This window comes from Perna viridis, chromosome 3, assembly GCF_037379345.1.
Source record: "Perna viridis isolate PV_CMFRI_1.1 ecotype Kerala chromosome 3, ASM3737934v1, whole genome shotgun sequence".
NCBI classification, from domain to species: Eukaryota; Metazoa; Mollusca; class Bivalvia; order Mytilida; family Mytilidae; genus Perna; species Perna viridis.
This window is the reverse complement of record NC_142447.1, coordinates 36,421,050-36,443,731: the sequence shown is the minus strand read 5'-3', so window position 1 is coordinate 36,443,731 and position 22,682 is coordinate 36,421,050. Positions and strand designations below refer to the sequence as shown.

General features: G+C 30.7%; 1 protein-coding gene across 6 annotated transcripts in view; it reads left to right on the top strand.

Moving 5' to 3' along the window:
* Positions 1-22,682, top strand: part of LOC148622087 (exocyst complex component 4-like) — a 38,373-nt gene that overhangs the window by 3,506 nt on the left and 12,185 nt on the right. The window contains exons 3-20 of one of the 6 annotated variants that reach the window (XM_088571621.1): positions 22-110; positions 924-986; positions 1,195-1,333; positions 2,049-2,137; positions 2,367-2,443; positions 3,118-3,265; positions 5,354-5,511; positions 6,061-6,084; positions 9,053-9,123; positions 9,734-9,872; positions 10,479-10,505; positions 11,977-12,048; positions 14,625-14,756; positions 16,252-16,332; positions 16,730-16,817; positions 21,366-21,429; positions 21,780-21,880; positions 22,241-22,258. In XM_088571621.1, coding sequence (XP_088427747.1) covers positions 22-110; positions 924-986; positions 1,195-1,333; positions 2,049-2,137; positions 2,367-2,443; positions 3,118-3,265; positions 5,354-5,511; positions 6,061-6,084; positions 9,053-9,123; positions 9,734-9,872; positions 10,479-10,505; positions 11,977-12,048; positions 14,625-14,756; positions 16,252-16,332; positions 16,730-16,817; positions 21,366-21,429; positions 21,780-21,880; positions 22,241-22,258 — 1,580 coding nt within the window. The remainder of the gene's footprint in view (positions 1-21; positions 111-923; positions 987-1,194; positions 1,334-2,048; positions 2,138-2,366; positions 2,444-3,117; positions 3,266-5,353; positions 5,512-6,060; positions 6,085-9,052; positions 9,124-9,733; positions 9,873-10,478; positions 10,506-11,976; positions 12,049-14,624; positions 14,757-16,251; positions 16,333-16,729; positions 16,818-21,365; positions 21,430-21,779; positions 21,881-22,240; positions 22,259-22,682) is intronic. The other 5 variants (XM_088571624.1, XM_088571625.1, XM_088571623.1 and 2 more) reach the window with 5 other exon arrangements.

The window sequence follows — 22,682 nt, the reverse complement described above, 5'->3', positions numbered from 1 at the left end:
GTGATGTTTTTGTAATTACAGTGCTGATTTTGAACAAAGAGAAAAAGAAAAAGCAAGAATTGACAAGGCATACAAACAAAGTGACAAGATATTAACAGAATTAGTTGGAGGTAAACTTATAGAAGGAAAAATGTACTTTATTTAAGCTGTTTTCATCACTTTGTGTCCTTCAACATTCAGCATTGCTTGTCAACTTATACTTAAAAAACCGTCATCTCAGAAAACAAAATTGCATGAAACCAAATATGACCAAATGCATCTCTTTGGATAGCTACTAAAAATGAGCGGATTTTTTTTTTTGGAGGTGCAGTAAACATATCCATCATAACTATTTTTGGAACATTGGGGGAGTGGGGAGCTAGCTATTCCAACTTGTATTTTAATAATTATGGGTCAGACTTGGTGAAGACAAGATTCAACATGTTTATACTAAATGACAGAAACTCTCATTTAATAAAATGTTACTTGCATCTAGGGCTGAAAAAGTCATAATTTAATCAAAATGCATAATGACTTACCATATATGTAGGAGTATTTCATTGTTTTTATTTTTTCACCTGGATTGGTCATGTGAGTGAGTAATTGCCATCAATTTACTTACATCCTTATCTGCTGTCATTAAGTTTTCCTAAAAGAATTATCTCTGAATTTAATCCGAACTAATGAGTTGATTGTAGTATAAGTTAGTCTCTTGGTGTCCATCATTGTTTTCTAAATATTCAGGCCATGATGTTTTTTTTTCTTCATATGACTGACTTCTCAAATATTATCTGATATTGATTTGAGCATTTAAATATCAATATTGAAATTTGAAACTCCCAGTAAAATGTCTACAGTCCAGTGAAATCCTTCTTTAACTATATTGAATGTATGAAGGATTCTGTGAAGTGTTTCCTAATTATTAATATATTATTATTTTTCAGTTCATTATGAAGATCTTACAAAAGTTACCCAAGATTTTAGTAAAATGAGTAAATGTATAAACGGTAAGTTTGATATTTGAACAAAACACACAGTCACTTAATTACAAAACAATCAAAGGAATTAATCTGAATTTATGATAAGTTGAAACCAATAACTCCTGCTACATGTTGAGTAGAGAGAAAGGTTCAATGTGTTTCACAAACATTGAATGTCATACATGTATTTTTGTAGACCTACAGATCATTTAAAGTTCATTTTTTTTTTCTTCAGACTCCAGGGAGAGGATAAAGAAAATCAAGGATGATTTAAGTAGCTGTAAGACACTATTACACTGTAAGAGGGATGAACTGAGAAGACTTTGGATTGAAGGAGTAGAACATAAAGCCATGGTAGCTTTGTTGGACCAGGTGTAAGTGTAAAAATATCCACAATATCTCCATATACCTTTACAATGTATCCTTTATGAGTGTACATCTTATCTGTTGGCTGCAAAACTTTCACAATGAAGCAGAGCTTATTTGAACCTTATTTTTATAGACCTCACAAACAAAGTTAAGTTGCATATAGGAATGACTGTATCTATCTGTAGATCATTTACTTATCTTGCAAGTGCAGTTCTTAATAAACTATTCAATGAAATTTGATGAAACAACACTTTTAACACATACAGACATACACGAACAGAAATATAATTCTTTTCCATGCTGATGCCTGTAAACTGTAAGTCTTTTCTTTAAAGTCTTAAAAAAATGTACTAAAATATCATATTAGGAACTTAAATGTGATCGTATCCCAGTGGTGGACCCTGGGATATGGAAGTGTTCAGAAATTTTATTGCTTTTATGAAAGTAGAATTAGAAACATAACTAATGTCAGATCAGCACCTTTTCGAAAAAAAATGTAAAATTCTAAAAATATAACATTACAATGTAAATTGATTTGTAACACAAATACAGGAATATAACTATAAAAACAGATAAAAAAACTTAATTGAAGACACTCCAGTAAAATATGATTGAAATTTTGGATATTCAAAGAGGATATGATCTCATATCCCTGTGTAGATAAGGAATATCATATAAGTTATAAAATTCCTGTAAAACTGTTGAGATTGTCTATTTCAGTGAACAGATTAAAGAAGTCCCCATTAAGCTTGATAATTATTTGGCAAGCAAGCATTACTTACATGCGACAGATTTGCTTGTGAATGCAGGTCAGTATTAGCTATATAAAATATTTGGTAATTTTCAAGATGGATTTTACACATTACCATAGAGTTTACATGTATTGAAGTCTTGGTCTTTCATTTTGTCCTGACTTGGCAATTAAGGATGTGAAGCAATTTAGGGGAATAATAGTTTCACCTTTTAGTCATAAATTATGCTTATCTTCTAATATTTACATGTGTAATTTCTACAATGAATGAGAATTTTCTTTTACAGTTCGAAGGCTAGAAAAGCCATTGGCAGGAATAGATGCTCTTCGAGATTTAAAGGCTGAACTTATCTCTCGTAATGAGGTTAGTAGCATACAGTTGGGACATGCATATTTTTTCCACCTTTTGTAGAAAGCCAATTTACCCCTATACTAGCTGATTTAATTAGAACACAAGACTTTTATGTTTTAAAAGACATTGGTGAAATTTTGTTGTAAGTCTTAAAAAATCTGCAGGAACTACCCTGTACATTTTTTTCCGTATAAATTTAATCTTGCTTGGATTTTTTAAAAATAAATAATTGTGTAACCCTGTACATTTTTTAATCCCTCTGAAGTTAGAAACTTTTTTTCGGAAGTTGTAATATTTTGAATCTTAGTTTTTTCTGTAGGTTACAGGTATTAGACATTTTATTGACCATGTTAGCACTGTTAAGTAAGTGAAAGAGTGTTTAGTGCCTCATGGATATGTTAAGTGTTGATCCTATTTTACTTATTTAACATTGTATGGTACCAGCTACTCAGCACCTGGTAATAGCTGTACAAACATTTTCTAACTGTTCATACAAGATCAGTTGGACAATGATTTGCAAAAAAAATATTTCTATAAATTTATATATTTGATGTAAAGAAATAAAATGTCCAAATGTTTTTGGATTTTTATACCTATGCTCTAAATAATATAATTGTACATCTTTATTCGGAGATTTGTGAAGTACCGGTATTCAATAAAACAGTTACTGAAATCAAATTTTCCAGCAACTTCATGAGACACTTATAGAGGAATTGAACAAACAGATATATGCTGCAATACCAGACCAATCTTCATCACTTAAACGTTCTTCATCATACAGAAGGGGCAGTAATCTGACCAAACAGCTTTCTGACCCAGACACCAGACTAGCAAGTAAATAGATTGTGTTGTTAGCTCACCTGGCTTGGCGTCTGTCATCGTCGTCCATTATCATTAACAATTTTTCAAAACTCTTCTTCTCTGAAACTGCTTGATCAATTAGAACCAAACTTGGTATGAATGTTCTTAAGGTTATTTAGCATAGAACTGGTATGGCCATTTTTTATCTGTCTAAAAACATGGCAGCCGTTATTAAAAATGGAACATCGGGGTCAGACAGAGGTTTTTCACATATATTGCCAAAACCATTAAGTTTAGCCAAATTCTGACAGCAGTAAGTGTTCAGCTGCCTTTCAGCATGATTAGATCTATCTCTTATCTAATATTCGTGTAAATTTGTTAAGCCATGTTGGAGTTATTGCCCTTTTTCCATGTTTTTTTGCTATTTTAAAGTTATTACTTGAAAAAATCTTCTCCTCTGAAACTACTTGACCAATTTTTACCAAATTTGATAGGAATATTTCTTAGGGTATTCTTCATGGAACTGATATTGGGATTTTTGATCCTTTGAAAAACATGGCCTCCATTACTATAAATTGAACATAGGGGTCTGACTGAAGTTTTTCTCATATATCTCCAAAACCGTTTTTGAAAACTATGATAGCAGTGATTTTCTTAGTGCTCATCATTTTTGTCATAGGCATAAGACTTTTCAGCATGACGAAAATAATCTGAAATCTTTGAAAGTACAAAAACATTAAGAGCTGTAAGACCAACATTGGTTCAAGTTGTGCAAATGACAATTTTATTACCCCAAGCTAATTACAACTCTCAACAGGTGTCAAAATTTTGTGTAAACAATCACCTAATTTGCCAATTACATGGAGTAAATGTCGATCTCCTAATCACTCAAGCATGACTTTAATGCACACAGTTGGTTAAAGGTCTATAAAGTTCAAATTCTGGTTAAAATTTCTGCTGGGAAAATTCCTTTACTTCTCTTCAAATTTGTATCAAAATGACATCAAAAGTTATTTACAGGTATCATTTATTTTTGTAAATCAATCTTGTATATAATCTTGATTACTACCCCGGTGTCACTACATTATGTAGTTGCATCTCAGCAATATTAACAGTCTTGAAATATCATTTTTGCTATCAATGAACTTCTCAGAGACCAATACTGAATATAACTGAAATAATTACATAAAACTGTTATTAACTGTGTCTGAAGTTGAAAATTGTGCTTAAAATAGAATCTCATGATGTAACACAGCGTAAAATACTTATTTGAAAATATTTATATCTACACTGTGCTAGATGTAATTTTGTGTATTTTCAAAGGGTGGCCATGCAGAAAACAGTTTTTTTTTCAATATTAAAGACATTCAAAATTATTTCAGGGATGTATAGAACACATGTACATGGTCACTGATTAAATATAAGGGCTATTGTAAAAGGATTTCTATTTTTGATTATTCTTATAGGCTGGGGAGTTTCTCTTTTAATCAAGTCTCAGGTATGCTATTTGGATATTTGGATAGTGGATAGTGGAAAAAAATAATGTGCTTTATGCATATGGAAAGTACATTTAAGTTTTATTTAATTTTTTTTTCACAATGCTGTAAGTAACAGACAATACTGAAATATCTTATTTATGTCAGATGCAAATACTACTTTGTAATGTGCCATTAAAATGGTCCTTATTTTGGCACGTGAAAGTGACTAAAACTTTCAAAATCCTGGGAAAAAACCTGCTATGATAGATAGAAAGAATCTTTTAATTGCTGAAATAATCCTTATGATGAGGCCTACCAAAGTCTTCTTTGAGTCAGAATTGTTGGCCAACTCCTTGTTGGGGTTATTGCCGTTGAAAGGCAAAAATTTAACCAGGTGAGTGATTCACGCTCCTGGGAGCCTCTTGCTGTCTTTAAACTAGTAACTATTTTTTATTAAGTATATATTATTTTGATGTCAGAATACTTCTACTGTCCCTAATTCCTTGTTAGTCTGTAAGTAGAGGCTTTTTAATACTAGTAAGGAAGTTTTAGAAAAATTGGGTACATTTAAGCCCCAGATAGAATTAGAAATATTTGTTAGAGTACTGTAATTGTACATCTGAATTAAACAAATGTTTTGTAGAACCAAGCGCTGATATGCTGAAACCCCCAGAAATGATGGATTTTGATGCAGAAATAAAAGAGGACTTGAATGCAAATCCTGAAGAAAATTCTCAGCATTTTATAGCTGTGTTAGTGGAAGCCTTATTTGTTCTAAGAAAGATACCAGAATCTGCTGAGGTAGTTTTAGATTAAACCTTTCATTATTTTGTTGACAGTTTAAAATTTGAATTATTTTGTAAACTATATTTACTCCTTGCACGAATGAGAAATGCATAAGTCATTAACTTTTTTAACAATATTTTACTGCAAATAAGTTTTAATTTTTAAATGTGTCTATTAGCCTTTTTCATTTGCTACACACCTGCTATATTCAGTTTTATTATTTATTGAGCTTCATCTTATCAAATTTCTTGTTATGTTTTAATATTTAAAATAGCAAAATTTTGACTTTTAATAAATTGAATGTTGTAATGGTATTAAGTTTCGTGGTTGGTAATTTTGAGGAGTCTGTCAACTGAACATATTCATGGGTATCAATTTTTCGCAGTTGAAAAAATGATGAGCATGATATAGTGTTAAAATACAATTTTGTGGTTACTATTTTTTGCAGTTTTCTGTTCATTGTGAAAATAGCAAAAATATGTACACCGTGAAAATGAATACGTTCACAGTATTTGATTGTATACCATTGAATTATTCCATTATTTGTATGTGATAAAACTTTAGATAAGGAGAAAAAGAGATGCTTTGGTAAGATACGTTTTGGTTTATGAGAGTTGCTGTTTCATATTTTTTCAATGCCTAACTTTTCACTGTTATACAATTGATGGTGAAAAATTCCTTGAAATGATTTTATCTTTCATCAGTTTGAAATAAATTAATATCTAGTAATTGGATATTAATTTATAAGTTTTGTAGTATCTGAGTAGTAGAAACAGATATTTAAATTATTTATATTTTATATTATACACAAAACTGTATATATCAATGATACCGTTAAAGCAGAACCTTTATTCATTGTTGGTCGTAAATATCACTGAATATTTTATTTCACTTACTGTAGAATATTTGAATATACAATATACAGAGTTTTAGAGTCATATGTTAGTCTTTAGTAGAGATAATTTCACATTTTAATCAAATAAACTTCTGTCTTTTATTTATATAAAGTAGATGGCTTTTCTTGCATTTAACTTCATGCACTAGCAAAGATGCAGTACAGAAAGAGACCTAGCATGACTAAACACCAACATAGTGGTATACCACTTTTACAGTGGTTCTCAATAATTTTTTCCTTTAAAATAATTTTTGTTACTTTCTTTTATATTGTGAGTGGTAAGCTCTACCACTTGAAATGCAGAAAAAATAAAAATATCTTCAAAGACTAAAATATATTTATTGCCACTCTAAAAGTGGTACACCACCATGTCAGTGACCAGTCACAGTATGTCTCTTCCTGTACTGTATAATGTAGTGTGGATACGAACACAGTCTACACATTAATGCACATCTTTGTGACAATTTATCTAATTAAAACATCTAATTTGATGCAGCACCCTCTTTGAATCTCTCCTCTTATTTAAGATCTACCAGCTTCTAACTTAAGACTTCATAAGTAGTAAATGTGAATATAAGTATTTGATTCTTTTGAACCTCTGCCAGAGAAAATTACTCTTCTTTCAATTGGTCAAAGACAATCTGATTAATCAGTTTGTAAGGTATGTTGACTCTTTATAAATATGAAATGATTGATTCATAAACAGAGAACATAATATAAAAGGGTACTTCTACAGTTGATTGCAGTTTTATAAATCTGTCAAAATTTGTTGTAATAACATGGATTGAATATTTTGCATTTTGTGAATGACAGTTTATCAGATCAATTGGACCAAAAAGGTCCATTAGAACTTATGTTATCTTTTAATTTTTCCATTGTCTCTGCTTAACAATTTCTCTATTGATCAACATTTCAGAAGTTCTTTGATAGTTTTATCCAAAAGTACAAAAGATGTGTTCACACTTGTGGATGCCGTTGATGAAAATCATATATTTTCCCTTGTTTTGATACTAAGTTCTCCTCCAACTGAAAGATCACTGACATCTCAAAGAAAAATTACATTGATAAAGGTATCTGGGGTCATACGGAGCAAAATAACATGTATGAATCTGTCTATTGATAGGAATAATGTATGGAAAGGCTTTTTATTAACAATCTAGCATGGGTTTAGCAAGGTTAAATAAGATTGCCTCAGAGGTCATCTTAGAAACTGATTTGTCAATTTCCTAAGGTTGACTCCTATGAAACTTTGAATCTTCCAGAGATGCATTTTGAATTTGACTGGAACAACTCTCTGTTAGTGATTCTCACAAACGCTTAGGAATAACTTTCTCAAGTGATGCTAAATGGAATTATCACATTCAAAATATAATTTCCAGTGCATCCATACACATTGATTTCTTGAGAAAACTAAGATATTCACTAAATAATAAAAATTTAGAAAAAATGTACCTAGTCTACATAAGAACTATACTAGAGTATGCATCTGAGTTATGGGATAATTCCAAAAGGCTAACAGTCAAAAACTAAAAAGCAGCTAAAAAGCTAAAAGCAGCTAAGATATTACCTGGACTTTCTTTGTTTGCAAAATCTGAAAAGATGATAACTTAATTTGGCTAGAGTAGTGCATGAATGAACCTTGAATCATTTAAGTAAATATAACTAAACTTGGCCAGAGTGGCATAGGAATGAATCTTGAATAGGTAATGATAACTAAACTTGGCCAGAGTGGCATAGGAATGAATCTTGAATAGGTAATGATAACTAAACTTGGCCAGAGTGGCATAGGAATGAATTTTGAATAGGTAATGATAACTAAACTTGGCCAGGGTGGCATAGGAATGAATCTTGAATAGGTAATGATAACTAAACTTGGCCAGAGTGGCATAGGAATGAATCTTGAATAGGTAATGATAACTAAACTTGGCTATAGTGGCGTAGGAATGAATCTTGAATAGGTAATAATAACTAAACTTGGCTAGAGTGGCATATGAATGAACCTACTAATAGTCAACTTTTTGTTTCAAATGATTGAACATTATAACTGCCAGAGGCCATTATTATTTTTTTTGGCTAATTTTTGAAAAAGTTGATAAAAGGATTGTTGATACCTTCAAATTATTCAATATTGGATTCACTTAGGTGTCTATTTAAGTGTCTGTAGATGATTAAAGATATCATTTAAATCTTATTATATTTCATTTGTTGTTTGATGTTTTATGAATGGTTCCTGAGTAATCTGTTGTTCTTTTAAAGTATTACCTTAAAAAAAATTAGTTAAACAATTTGAGTGCAGTGTTTCATAATAACACAAATTTTGTGATGGGAGGGATTTTGTGCTTCCACAACTAGTTGGAAAAATGTAGTGTTAAACTATAGAGAGAGGGCTAGTGAATTGAGCACAATGTGATTTTATAGGTAGCATATATTTTCGTTTGATCATAATTTTTATTGTTGATTTGAAATTACCATTGTATACTTCTAAAATACATATATTAACCATCATAGAAACATTTTCCGTAGAAAATATTATATAATGATGAACAAGACAAAAAAAAATGTGAGAAAAAAGGAAGACATTTTTGTAAGTCTTAGAATTGTATCTTAAGGCTAGGAATTTTTACAGACATTTTACATTAATATTTATAATTGCATTTTCAGGGAATAAAATCAAAAATAGAACCAGAGTTATCTGCCATTGTAGCCAGAACCTCTCAGCAGATTGTAGACAGGTCTGTGTCAACATCAAACTCACACTAGACATTGCTCATTGTAATTACTTACTCAATAAGCAAGCAGTATTAAAAAATGAATTTTTTTCTATGTTAAAACTTCTTAAGCCTTACCATATACAGTCACCTGTCTTAGCAACCACCTGTATTCAGCATAACCTATCTTAAAAGACAAATGATTAAAATATCTTTATGTAATTCATTCTGTGTATAATTAACCTGTTTATAAAGAGCACCTGTCTTGAGACCATAATTTGCTAGCAGAGATGGGTCCGAATACTTACAATGTTATTGATTATATTACAATTAATTTGTCAAATGTATGATTAAATGAAATTAATGATTACAGTATTTCTGAAAGTAATTGATTAAATTGATACAGTTACTATAGAAACCTGTTCAGCAGTTAAACTTAATAACTGTATTAATAAACTTTACCCTTTGTTTAGCATCCTTGATTGTTTAGATACCACACCGCAGCATAAAAAAATAATCCGTAATGAATCTCTTAGGGAAACTACAGGCACAAAATTGGTAGCATGACTATTTTATATTTCAACACTATTTGAATGAGATGATTGACTTCAGGAACATGTTTCTTTTGTTACAGTTATGGTCAGCCTGGGGAATCTCTTTCCAACCAGAACCAACCAAGATTTTTGATGGAGCTACTGGAAAGTGTTTTCCACCAGTTCAGAAGTGTGGCAAAAATGCATAAAGTGGTTCTAAGGAATTTGCAGAGAATAATTGTATGTAAAGAAAACTGTAAAGCTTTACAATTGTTTTAACAGCACCTAACTGGCTTTTTGTCGATTTACAAAACATTTAGAAAACAATTTAGTCAAGTTACAAGAAATCCACATTGCTCTTTTTTTTTTTGGAAATCATTGTGTTTCATTGGTACTGGAAATAAGAGAAGCCCAAGTAATTTTCTAAAGTACAGTCAGAGTTTTGATCACAGACAGACAGTTTCTATCTAAACACAAAGTTCTAATGAAGTACAAAAAAGCATCTGCATAACTTTTGGTCTGATTAAGTGGTTATTTCTTGATGAAAACACATTCATCTGACATCAAGCACAAATCATTTTTTTGGCATGCTCTATGGAGACAATAATTTCTGAACCAAGTCGGGAGAAGATAAAAAATAATCACTGGAGTTAACAATCTACAGACTTTTTGACCTGTAAATTTTTTTTATGACATCTCATAATGAATGATTTCATCATTAAAAAGTTATTTACTGTGACTATATATGTAAAAATACTGGCTAATATTTACACTGAGAGCAAATCATTTACAACTTTAGTTTTTCATCTCATACTTAAGTACATATTTCCCCCTGTTGACCTTTAGCCAACTCCAGAAGAAACTGTTGATGAGGTTTGTATAGGGTTCATGTCCTTTTATTTTATGTTGGGAATGTTATCTTTGTTTCATTGTTCATGCATATGTCATTTATAAGTTCCTACAATGGATAAAAACTTACAATGATCTACTCATGACCTGCAAGTTTTTTGTTGTCTTTTGTATTATTTTATTACTCAGTTGTATGTTAGTTTTTTGCTCTCATAATCTACTTATTTTCTCATTTAAGTTATTACATTTGTTTTGTTAAGTAGCACTGACTAGCATTTCCATGATTCTGAACATCAATATTTATGTCCTATAGGATTTGATAAATTAGTATTTCATCAGCAATATTAATTTTAATGTTATATAGGCTTAATGATAAACAAATTTCAGTGTTGATGGTCTGTTTTGTTCAATATGTTGGAAAATCTTTACAAAATAAACAAAAAATCTCAATAACCATATCTTTGAATGGAATAGATATTGCCTGTATTAAAGTACTTGCATGATCTCAAACTTTGTGTAAAGATGTCTGGTAATATTTTGTTGATTTATTTTGCATTCTATTTGTTGTATATATCTTATTTGATACATGTATTGATAACGCATGTTCAAATCAGTATTTCACTTGCATGTCAGATAACCAATATCGTCTTAGGTTGAAGACACACTCCTCTGTAGACTTGTGTTCTCTTTTTTTGTCTCTTATATTGACTTGAATGTTTTTATTTTTAAATTTTCAAAAATGTTTTAGTTTAGAAATGGAACAATTATTAAACAAATTACAGATACTAATAAGATTTCTGTGAAAGTACTGTTGTTCATGGGATACCAATTTTCATGGGTATGCCAAACCACATAATTTGGTTCCCAACAAAAAAGAGAATCCCATTTATGTTTATACTGAAAACCTCAAAACTAGGAATTCTAGAACCCAATTTGTGTTTCTTTCCAAATCCACAAAAAAATTGGTATACACAAATTAAAGTACTTTTACAGTATTTAACTTGATTTCATTTTGGTTACAAGTGTTTGTTGATTGCTTTGCAAATGCTTTCACCTTTCACTTTGCAGTTTATTTTGGTATGTTGTCTCTTTCCTGTTTATGAATTGTTATGTACATTGTACATTTAAGTATTAATCTTTTCTGTTTTACTATTGAGATTTGTACTTGTTGAATTGATTTACATGTATGAGTAAACACACATCTTTGTCTTTGATTTTTTTTCATTCTATTTTCATTTAGCAGAATCCTTTAAGAAGGGTACTATGTTAATGTCAAAGTTCATCTAATCCAGTTTTTATTGTATAATCTATGTGTCAAAAAAGCAGCTCTATCATGCCATTTTTTCATTGGTAATCCCTTCTCATCGTTCATTATTATTTGCAATTAATTTAGGTTTACAATAATTTGAAATAATTAGAAAAAAGGGTTTTTAGTTTTATTTGTAGAAATCTAATGTAAAAAAAATATATTTTATATTGTTTTTTTCTTTTTCAGGTATCAGGTGTACCTGTTCGTAATGAGTTAATGTATGATATGAATGATGTCTGGTCAAAGATTCAGGCAGTTGTAAGTTTTATCATAATCTATTCATCAATATTCTATGCATTAAATGTTTCATCAATTTGTCCATCCTATTATGGTATAATTATTTTAATCGGGGCCAAAAGGGGAAAATATGTATTTTTTTATATTGATGTAGAAGGTTTATTTTCATTCAATGCTGATTTTTTATGTGTCTCTTATAAAATTGCTGCCCTTTTCAATTAGTTTTGAAAAATCTCTGTTTTTGAGTTTACTGGGGACCAAAAACACCATTTTTTGAAAGACAGTTTTTTGTTTTTTTTTAATGTTACATCCACTTTTAATGATTTAATTTTTCAAATTGTTGTATTTCAAGATCTGTTAAGAAATTTACTCCTTCAAAAACTGTTTTGACAAATGGGGCCCAAAGTGTTCCATGAAGGCACCCTGAAAGCAGAACTTTTTCCTTGTATATTGTGCAATTACATTGTATCCAAACCATTCATTGTGTCCATAATAAACTTAAGTCCCTATGTTTAAGTGTGTCAAAAACTAATATCTGACTGCAGTCATATCATGCTTCACTCAGCAAAGCTATTTATGCAAATGAAAGTCCATTCAATAGCTCTTCACACATTTCTTATGAGCTGAACATAAAATTTTACAGGAAGGATATGGTTCATATACAGATTTATGCTTAAGAAAGTAGATTATTATTTTTTGATATCTACAAGGGTAGTAGATAATCCAGCATAAAGGTTTTACCAGTTTGAAAGATGTGACAAAAAATGTCATTTTATAAACATTTATATTCATAATGTATATATTTATAAAACTGTAGTATGTTTAGATACAAGTGTAACAAACTTTTTCTAATTAGGTTAGTGCTAAATAAAGTTAGAATGTTTTCAAGACAACCTTATTAATATTCATAAGTGAAAACCGGAAGTAATGCTCAATTACCATATAAGGAAATGCTACATCGTTGGTTCTCAATCTCTATTTGGGTACATTGAAAATGTATACATGTGCCTGAAAATATTAATACATCTTTGGAAATAACTAGTATATATGATGCAGAATGGTCCATTGATCTGTGTATGGGTGCAATAATCGTGTATAGCAAGTAAAAAGACCATAGTTCTTCTCGTTTTCTATCAGCTTTTAATTTTCATTAGGCATACATCCTTGCATGGTGAATACACAACTACTTTGCATACTATTTTTAGGACTTGAACAGGAGGGTACAACTAAAATAGTGACACTCTGTGTATTGTTCTTTCTTTGCCGCTGGGTTATATTAATAAACAAACCAGATAGACTTAATTAACATGGACAGCTTCTTTTATCTTTACATGTTTTGGTGACCCGTGACACAGGTGTTGACTTGCGATTGACATGCATATGTATGAGTTTAATAATAATTGAAATACAATTGAATTTCTTTTGTCTTATGGATTTTGAAATAAAGCAATTTACACAGAGAATTTGGCACAATACACAGTATATAATAGGTGACCCTATGTGAGATTAAGGGAGCTTTTCTGGTACGGACAATTTTTTTATAGGTCAGTTAAATTTTACAAAAAAGATTTAGGACATGAGGAAGCTTCAGCACGAAACCCTTATTGGTTATCAAATAGAATTATCAAAAACCAATAAAAAAATAAACATGTTTGTATTATCCTCAGTACTAGCATGGACTTTATTTTACATTCCCTGATACTTGTACACTTGTCAGGAGTAATGTTCCATAAAAAAGTGGTGAAATCAATATTTCATTGAAAATTGAGATCAGAACAGTTTAAATCTCATGAATATGAATTTGATTTACTTGATGTGAAAAGTTCAAACTTATATGACAGAACATAATGAAATATTTCAATGTAATCTTCCAACAGAAGTGGTGTTGTTTCACTATGGATAGTCTAGCCTTCATACATGTAAAAGTTTTATTTTTCTGACTTTGTTAGTCATTTCTTTTCAATGTGGTCTTAATTGACACAACTGTAAGCATGTATTCGCTGGCAAACCTTAACTTTCAATATATTCATCCTCAGTTGTAGAAATCATGCAACAAATGCAGAAGCCCCAGGCATTGTAACCACTTGATCTATGAGTTGAGGACCCATGATGTAACACGGTCACATGACCACATGGCTAAAATTTGTATGGCTTTGGTCATTTTCGATTTTTGAATAAATTAATCTTCAATTAAACAATGTAATTGACTACAAGGGGTGTTTTGATTATATAAGTGTAATAAATTAAATTGACTAAAATTTTTTTTAAATTATATTTTTGTGTCACGTCTCCTTTAAGTTCAAGTGAAGAATTAGTGTTGTTTTTGTGAAATTGCTTACAATATTTTGTGAGCAATTTATTTTTATTTTGGTTTGTTGTTTTAATCATAAAATAAGTGTCTAATAAAATTTGATTTTGGAAAATAAATCTTCATTGTTAGAATGTATTAAATAATTTAATTTGATTTTATGGTACAAGATCAGTCCCTTTCAAACTTAAACCTGAGAAATTTGTTACTTATCTGTTTCAAAGATTTGTTTTGGCAGTAGAAGGAGAGAACAGCATTGATTATTAGTACATCATTTTGTGATTTACAGCTTGAATTAGTCCTAAGGGAATATCTTGATGTACAGACATCATCCAGACAGAGGGCACCTTCAAGTTTTGATGAACCAAGTACTGATATCAACTCTTACTTTAGTAAGAAAAAATCAACCAAATCAAAGAAGGTATTTTTACATGTGATTGGTGATAACCGCAGAATGTATGTTATTTGTGTTTGTTTAAGAAGGTAGACCTAGGGAAGGGGACACAACTCTTACAAATCATTCAAAATTTGTATTTGGCAATTTACATCAATCTCATGTAAGCATCAAAGTAACTTGGACTGATTTTATTCTGTTTCAAATGAAAGCTTGATAGGTTTTGGTGAAATTGAATATGATGCAAACATATCTCTGATTTCAAGGGTTCTGTTCCTTACCCTAGGTCTACCTCCTTAAATTTAGTAAATAGGTTAATAATGTAGTATTTTTTTATACACTACATTACTACAAGTATTCTGTTTTGGTGCTAATAACTTGGACATAACTCCATGTTCCACCATACTTCAGTCAAAATCTTTGGATTTTTATCACTGGAATGTGTGATTTGTGTATGCAATGGGGCCAGGGTTTTGTGGTTTTAAAACAGGACATGTACAATGTAAAAAATGTTTTAAACAAAATCAGATTCATAACAACAAGGAGTTTTTTCATGTTAAAACAGTTATATATTTTACAGGGGAAAGGAAAGGTTTGATACACCTTTGTCCTATAAGAGTTCTAGAAAAAATTATTGTAAAAAAATGTTAAAAATATTATGAAGACGTTTTCTCAGGTGTATGAATTTGTACACTTAACATTTTTTTTAGTCTTTTCTAGAGCTCTTGTTTCTAATACTATGTTTTTATGTTTGGTTTATGACATATTAGATAATTGACCATGTTGCATCAGCAATGACACAATTTATCATCAATATATGTTATATGAAACAAATGCTTTGATATATGAATAAATGATCAAAATATGTTTTCTAGATTATGTTGATACATGTACAGAGTTTGACAGTGCATTTATAGTGCATAAGTTTCTCATAAATGTTGAATCTTAAATGGAGCCTCTCGTGACTGCATCAATTATAGCAAATGCTTGCTTCATTTTGAAAAATGTATATGATAATTGATTGCAATGCATTGCTTGTACCATTCAGTGTATGAAGCAGATAAAAAGCCACCTCTAGTAGTTTTAAAGTTTTGGAACTTGACATATTTATATTGGCTATTAAGTTAACCAACCAAAATATATCACCCCTTAGTTAATTAGTTACCTTCATTATACTGACGGCTACATATCATGCTTATTTCACTCTTAAGTATATGTATCTCTTTTTATGCATAATTTGGAAAAAATGGTATTCCACGTTTGTCCATAATGACAAAAATCTCAATAAATGCATACTTATTTTTAAATTACATGGAAGTGTGATATCAAAGCTCTAAGGTCAATTTAAAGGAAAGGAAAAAAAAGAAAACCAACATATATTACATACCAACTGAAAAAATGATTAAAATGGGAAAAAAAAGATTTTCAATGGGTAAGAAAAAATACTCCAGAAACTTACAAAAAAAAAAAATACTTGATCATTAGATTGCAATTTGAATTCCAATTAATTTTTTATTTCTAGCTGTCTTTGTTCCGTTTTGATGCCTCTATCCATGCTATGAGTACCAATAGTTATGTTGATGATAATATGTCCTTTGATACGGTAAGTCAATGTGGAGATTGTTTGATTCTTTGTACTAATTTTATGTTTTAAAAGCAACACCATGATATAGATATGGTCATCTAGTATTTCAACTAATAGGTACAAATGTATTAATATCTCAATAGCCTTCCTTTTAAAAGGACATAAACGCTGCAATTTATAACTTAGTACTCATTGCTAGTGCTTTAATTTTTTTGGTGTTAACTCTTGTTTTCCATATTTTCAGATTTCATATGTAATCTATTCTATTCAATTCACTACATTGTGCATGTTGATCATCTTTTGTTCATTGTTTTTTAATGTTCTGATTATGTATTTTGATTTTTGCATTATTTGAATTGTGCCATTGTTGACACTTCAGTATTTTTAGCTGATATTTGTATTTTGACAATTTCAGGGAAACTTATTCCATGTAAACTTGTTGTCAGAGGTTGGTTTAGGAAAACATCAGATGGTGTGTAAACCCTGTGTAAATAATATAACTGGTAAGTAATTCTGCACTTTGCTGACTTGTGTATTTTGTTGATCAATTTATCTTTTATAGATGTGGTGATCTGTATTTTGATAATAGGATTAGTTTTTTTTTTTTTGTGTTTTTTTTTTGTTCCCAGTCACTTGTTTTGAGATTTTATCTAACCACAGAAGGTTTCAAAGGTGAGCAGAATTTGTATTCTCTCAGGGATATTTGGCAGAATTTCTTTTTCTGTGTGTTTATAGTTGCACTGCTAGGTATAAAACTTGTTTTTGTCACTAACTACATTGCTCGTCTGAATATAGCTGAAATATTGCTGCTCGGACATTAAACCCCAACAAACAAACAAACAAACAAACTAACTACACTGCATATTTTTCTGTTAATATGGTGAAAGTTCAGTGACAGAAAACATTGAGAAGTGAATACATGTAAGTTTGCTGGTTGGTCTATTGGGGTTTGTTTACTAAGTTATGAAAGTAACTTTTATTGCATAACTTGATAATCACAATCGATAGAAGGAAACTTTCAGTTGAAGAAATGATTCTTTTGGTAAAGCCTACAAAAAGCTTCATTAGACAACCTCTTAAATTTATTGCCCTTCAAAGGAGAAAAAAATACATATACTATAGGAAGTTTTTTGCCAATACATGTATTATAAAAAAAATTAGGAAAAAACATAATACAGGTAGATATAAAATACTTTCAATTGATGATTGATCAGCCCTACAAAATATTTACCTGGTAACTAGATTATGATTAGGAAAGACTCCTAATAGAAGGTAGTGCCTATGATAAAAAATAGATTTTTGCAGTGTTTGGCTCATATTTTTTAAACTTAAGCAGATGAGGAAATCATCTGAATATAGCTGAAATATTGCTGCTCGGACGTTAAACCCCAACAAACAAACAAACAAACAAACAGATGAGGAAAAGTTATTTATTACTAGAATATTCTTCTATTCCTAACATCAGATGCTTATAAAGGAAGAAATGAGTTCCAGTTGAACAGTTCTGGGGCTGGTTTCATAAAAAATCTCATTTTGAGATTTTCCTCAAATCCTTCCTCAACTAAATCTAAAACATGAGGAAAACTCAAGGATATGAGGAAAGTCTCAATTTGAGATTTTTATATGTAACTGGGCCCATGCCCTCTAGGGCCTTTAGTTTTTATTTGATCTAATCAGCAAGTTTCCAATTTGTGAACTCTTTGTCACAAATACCAAAGGAGAGAAAATGATAAAGCACAAGACTGAGAAATTCAATATGAGCTTCAAGCATTCTTTTGGGTAAACAGTTACTAGACCAATCTGCATGGGGGGGGGGGGGAAATAAGACCAAATGAGGGGTTCAGTTTGTTAAACTAATACATATTGTATAATGTTAACAAAATCCACTTGATTGTTGAAAAGAAGAGTTGAAATCTTACATGCAATTAAAAAAGTTTCTGAATTAGTTAGAATTGAAAAGTCAACAGGTTTTTGTGTCAATCATATACAAGTTAGCACCACTTTCTCCTTTGTATGTTCCTGTCCCTATGTAGAGAAATCCTTCATTGTCTACAGCCAGGGATAGTGGTAATTTTATACCTAGTTCATCACGCAAGTGGCAGTATGTTAGAAATTCTCCAAACTCTGATAATATATGAACTATCGGATTGGTAACACAAGTATCTGACACTAAAAAATTCTTATTTTTGGATAAAATAATGTCATGTGGTCTGAAAGGATGAAATCCACATTTTTGTATTTCCCCATGGCCTTTATAAATATTCATAACTTTTTCTTGTCTGTCATCCAGAATTATGACATTGCCATCTTTGTCAGAATGATATATGTCAACTCGATTGACTACGGCTATGATGTTACGGTGAGTTGCTATACTTGCAGGATTATCAAAGAAACGATAAGATTTTTCATATCTACCTTCATCATTCAAAATAACTACTTCACTAGGTCTATCAAATTCCTTCATGTAAACTCCTAGTATGATTCTCTTTCTTCTCTCATTTAAGTGAATGCTAATTATTTTCCCCTGTTGTACTCCCAAGTTAGGAGCTGGTTTCGGTGCTGTTGAGTTTACAGGAATTACTTTCAAGAATGGATCTTCAGTAGAAAACAAAAAGTCTCCTGTAGATGTCACTGCTGTGTCAATAAACCATGTATGAAATTCTGCAAGTTCTTTAAGCTGCCTGTTTTTCTCTCTGGAATTTATGACAAGTTTATTCTTATTGTTACACATCCAGAAAGAGTTATCTGGTCCAATCATGAGTTTAGAAATCCCAGGAAAAAAAGTTTTATAGTGTTTTACCAATTCAAAACTCATTATCACATTTAGCAATTTAAAAATAGCAACATATCTTATTAAACACGGCTATGTAGTCTGGGTTGTGTACTACATTAGTGTCAAACTGTTCCTAGGATCATTCTGATGAAATGTTCTGATAAGCTGTTGCTATTATCCTTTGTTAATTATAATTATTGTGGATGATTTTTCTCACATTATTACAAAAGGTGTTGAATATTTGCTGAATTTAAAGTTTCTGCAGTGTATGTCTATTGTCTAAACCAATGACATAGAATCACGTATTGGAAGAATGTTTAAATGTCTTTTAAATATTATCATTAATCTTTTATCAACTGAAATCTTTATCAAGATAGATTTATAACGATCTTTGTGTGTATAGAGGGAAGATCTTCATGCCTTGTGTATGTGTATAGAAGGGAGATTGAAGAGTCTCTGATTCTTTGGCATGGTGTCATTGATTATGAAGCCAAACAATGTTTTGACACAATGTTGATTGAATTGAATTGTTTACGTTCATATAACCTTTTTGACTTAGGTTACTGTAAGAAGATCTTTGGTTTCTATAGAAGCAGTTACTTAGTATGAAAATTATACATGTAAAACTGAATGATTGTATTGTTGTGGCTGTTGTCTCTTAATCATACCTAATGCAACATGTTAGGGGGTATACTGTTTTTTTACCCATCTGTCTGTCAGTCTGTCTGTGTGACTGTTATAACATTATGTTGCCTAGATATTGCCTCAATTAATGGATTTTCCTCAAATTTTGGCCAGTGATTAGAAACTATATAATAAATGCTTTGATGGGATTGATTGGGACAGAAATCAGTCAAGGCATGTCACAATTTTTGGGAGGGGACTTAGAAAAATAAATGATAAATGCATTGCTATTTTCTGTACCATAGTTTTCCACTCCCTTGTTAGCTCACCTGACTCAAGGCCATGTGAGCTATTGCCATTACTTGCATCCGTCATTGTCGTCGTTGTCCATCATCCACCATAATCATTAACAATTTTTCAGAACTGTCTCGTCTAACACTACTTAAGGTAGTACAATACAGTTAGGTCATTTCTGAAAATTTGGTCTCATTTTGTTGAAATAAAGCTGTTTAGGGGCAGTCAGCACAGAAATTTCTAGTGTTTTGTTATAAAAAAGTGCATATTTTTTAAATCCTTGGTTTGTGGAGGTTCATTTATAAGTAATTTAGTGATTGTTGTTATAAAATCGAGTAGCCATGGTAACATACTGAAAAAATAATACTGAGTTTTAGTACAAATCAGGGGTGCCTTTCCAAAACTAACAACCAATTACTATGTTTTATAAAATATCAGGCACTTAGACACTACCACAGGATGAAAGCATGCATTGAGTAGGTGGAAAAGGGGTAAAAATAATAAGACCCATTTTGATTCATTCACAATTTTAGTTCCAAAAGTTAATGCGAAATAAGGTATTTTGAAAATCAGCCATCTGATGCTGAGGACCGAAACATTCCGGATACCATTCTTCCTTTAAATTGCACCTGTTTACCATTACATATATTACATCTGTCTATATATAAATGCTTAACTACATTTAAACAATGTATCCACCAAAATTCTACTTTTAATTTTAAGTTTTACAAAATTTGACTGGGGTAACTTGGTGTGCGAAACAGTGCACCTTAATGTAACTGTATAGTGCACCCTGACCAGTTGGAACCAAATTGGTATGAATGTTACTTGGGGTATCCTGCATAGAACTGATGTGGGGATTTTTTATCAGTTGATAAACATGGCCGTCATTACTAAAAATATAACAAAGGGATCAGACGATAGTTTTTCGCATATATCTCCAAAAATGTTAGATTTAGCAAAATTATTTCAATCGCTGAAATGACCCTTATTATAAGGCCTTCAAAAGTCTTAGGGATCAAATTTGTCAGGTGACTCCTTGTAAGAGTTACTGCCCTTGAAAGATGTAAAATGATGTTTTTGGGGTTTTTTTTTTTACAGTTTTCAGCCAATATCTTGAAAACTATAATAGATAGAAAGAAACTTTCAATCACTGAAATGATCTTTATGATAGTCCTACCAAAGACTTCTGAGTCAGAATTGTTGGTCAACTCCTTGTTAAATTTATTGCCCCTGAAAGACAAACTTTAAGCGGGTGAGCGATTCAGGCTCCTGGGAACCTCTTGTTATGTATGTGTTTTTAAAATCAGATTTGTCTTTGGTTAGCATTTTTTTTATCAAAGGTTATTGTTTGTTGCAGCTATTTTTAAACCATTGGAAACTTTTATCAAAGAGATAGAAGATGCAATAGCTTGTCCTGATGGGTAAGTTTCCATGAAGAAGCATATACATGTTTTATGTTCCAACTTTCGATGAGCAGTACATGTTAATTTTTTTGCTCTTTATTTTTTGTTAGAATTTTGTATGATCATGATATGTCTTTTACTGCACGTGAATGACATTAAAATCTTCTTTATTATACAGCTGTGTTTAATTGAGAAAAAAATAATTTGTGCAGCAAGGTACATGTAACTGATCAATTAAAAAATTGGGAATTTATCTTTTCTGTACAATTACCAGTAATTTACTGAAACTTTGATTATAACTTTATATGGTATGATGCCACAATTCAAACCTTTCAAAGAACATTAATACACATCGGTTCTTTTTTCAGTGAATCCAGTTTGCAGTTGTTTGTAACTGAGTTTATACAGAATATATTTTTGGGTCAAGTTCATAACACTGTGTCTACTAGTATAGGTGCTGCTACAAAAGGTAATTACTAGTAGCTGTATAGGTTTATATGGTTTTGAAAATAAAGAGAATTGTAAATACAATGTAAGATTGAATGTGGAGAAAAGGCCTCCATTGTAGAAGGTTATATGGTGTTCTCACACAAATATTAGTTGAATTATAGGCCAATGTTACTATTGCTTACTTATTTATTATTAAAAAATACAGGTAGTACTTTTTTTTATGCAAAACATATTTATGACATAAATTTGTTTTTAATTGGTAGAAATATACCACAGTGGGAAATTTAAATGTTGAATTACCAGAATTTTGAGCCTCCCAAGTTTCCAAATTCATTGTCCTTAGGAATGTATTTATTCATAAGTTCTGTATTTTCATCAGTTGATGAGGAAGATGGAAGTAAGTGTGGTCACATGCTATATGATTGTTGTCATGTGATTTTGTTGTGATCATGTGATGCATTTTATTTTTCCTGTATGATATATTTTTTTTCAATTTTGATCAATCTTTTATCTTCTCAGAACTAATATATTATTGAAACCTTTCACATTATTTTGTTTGTTTTAAATAAGCACTTTACATGATAGATGTATACATTTTTATTTCTATATTTAAATGCAAAAAGGATTAGCTGTCTTTAGATTTAGCCACTAGCCCTTTGCCAAAGACGAGTAAAATTGTATTGGATAATCTTTCCAAAACTTTAGAAATTAGTTGCTAGAGACTTGGGGGTTGCTTTCTTCCTACAATTATATGCAGAAATGCTGCTGGAATTGATCAACTTATGTAGATTTAAATGATGAGGTTATAAATTATTCTTACT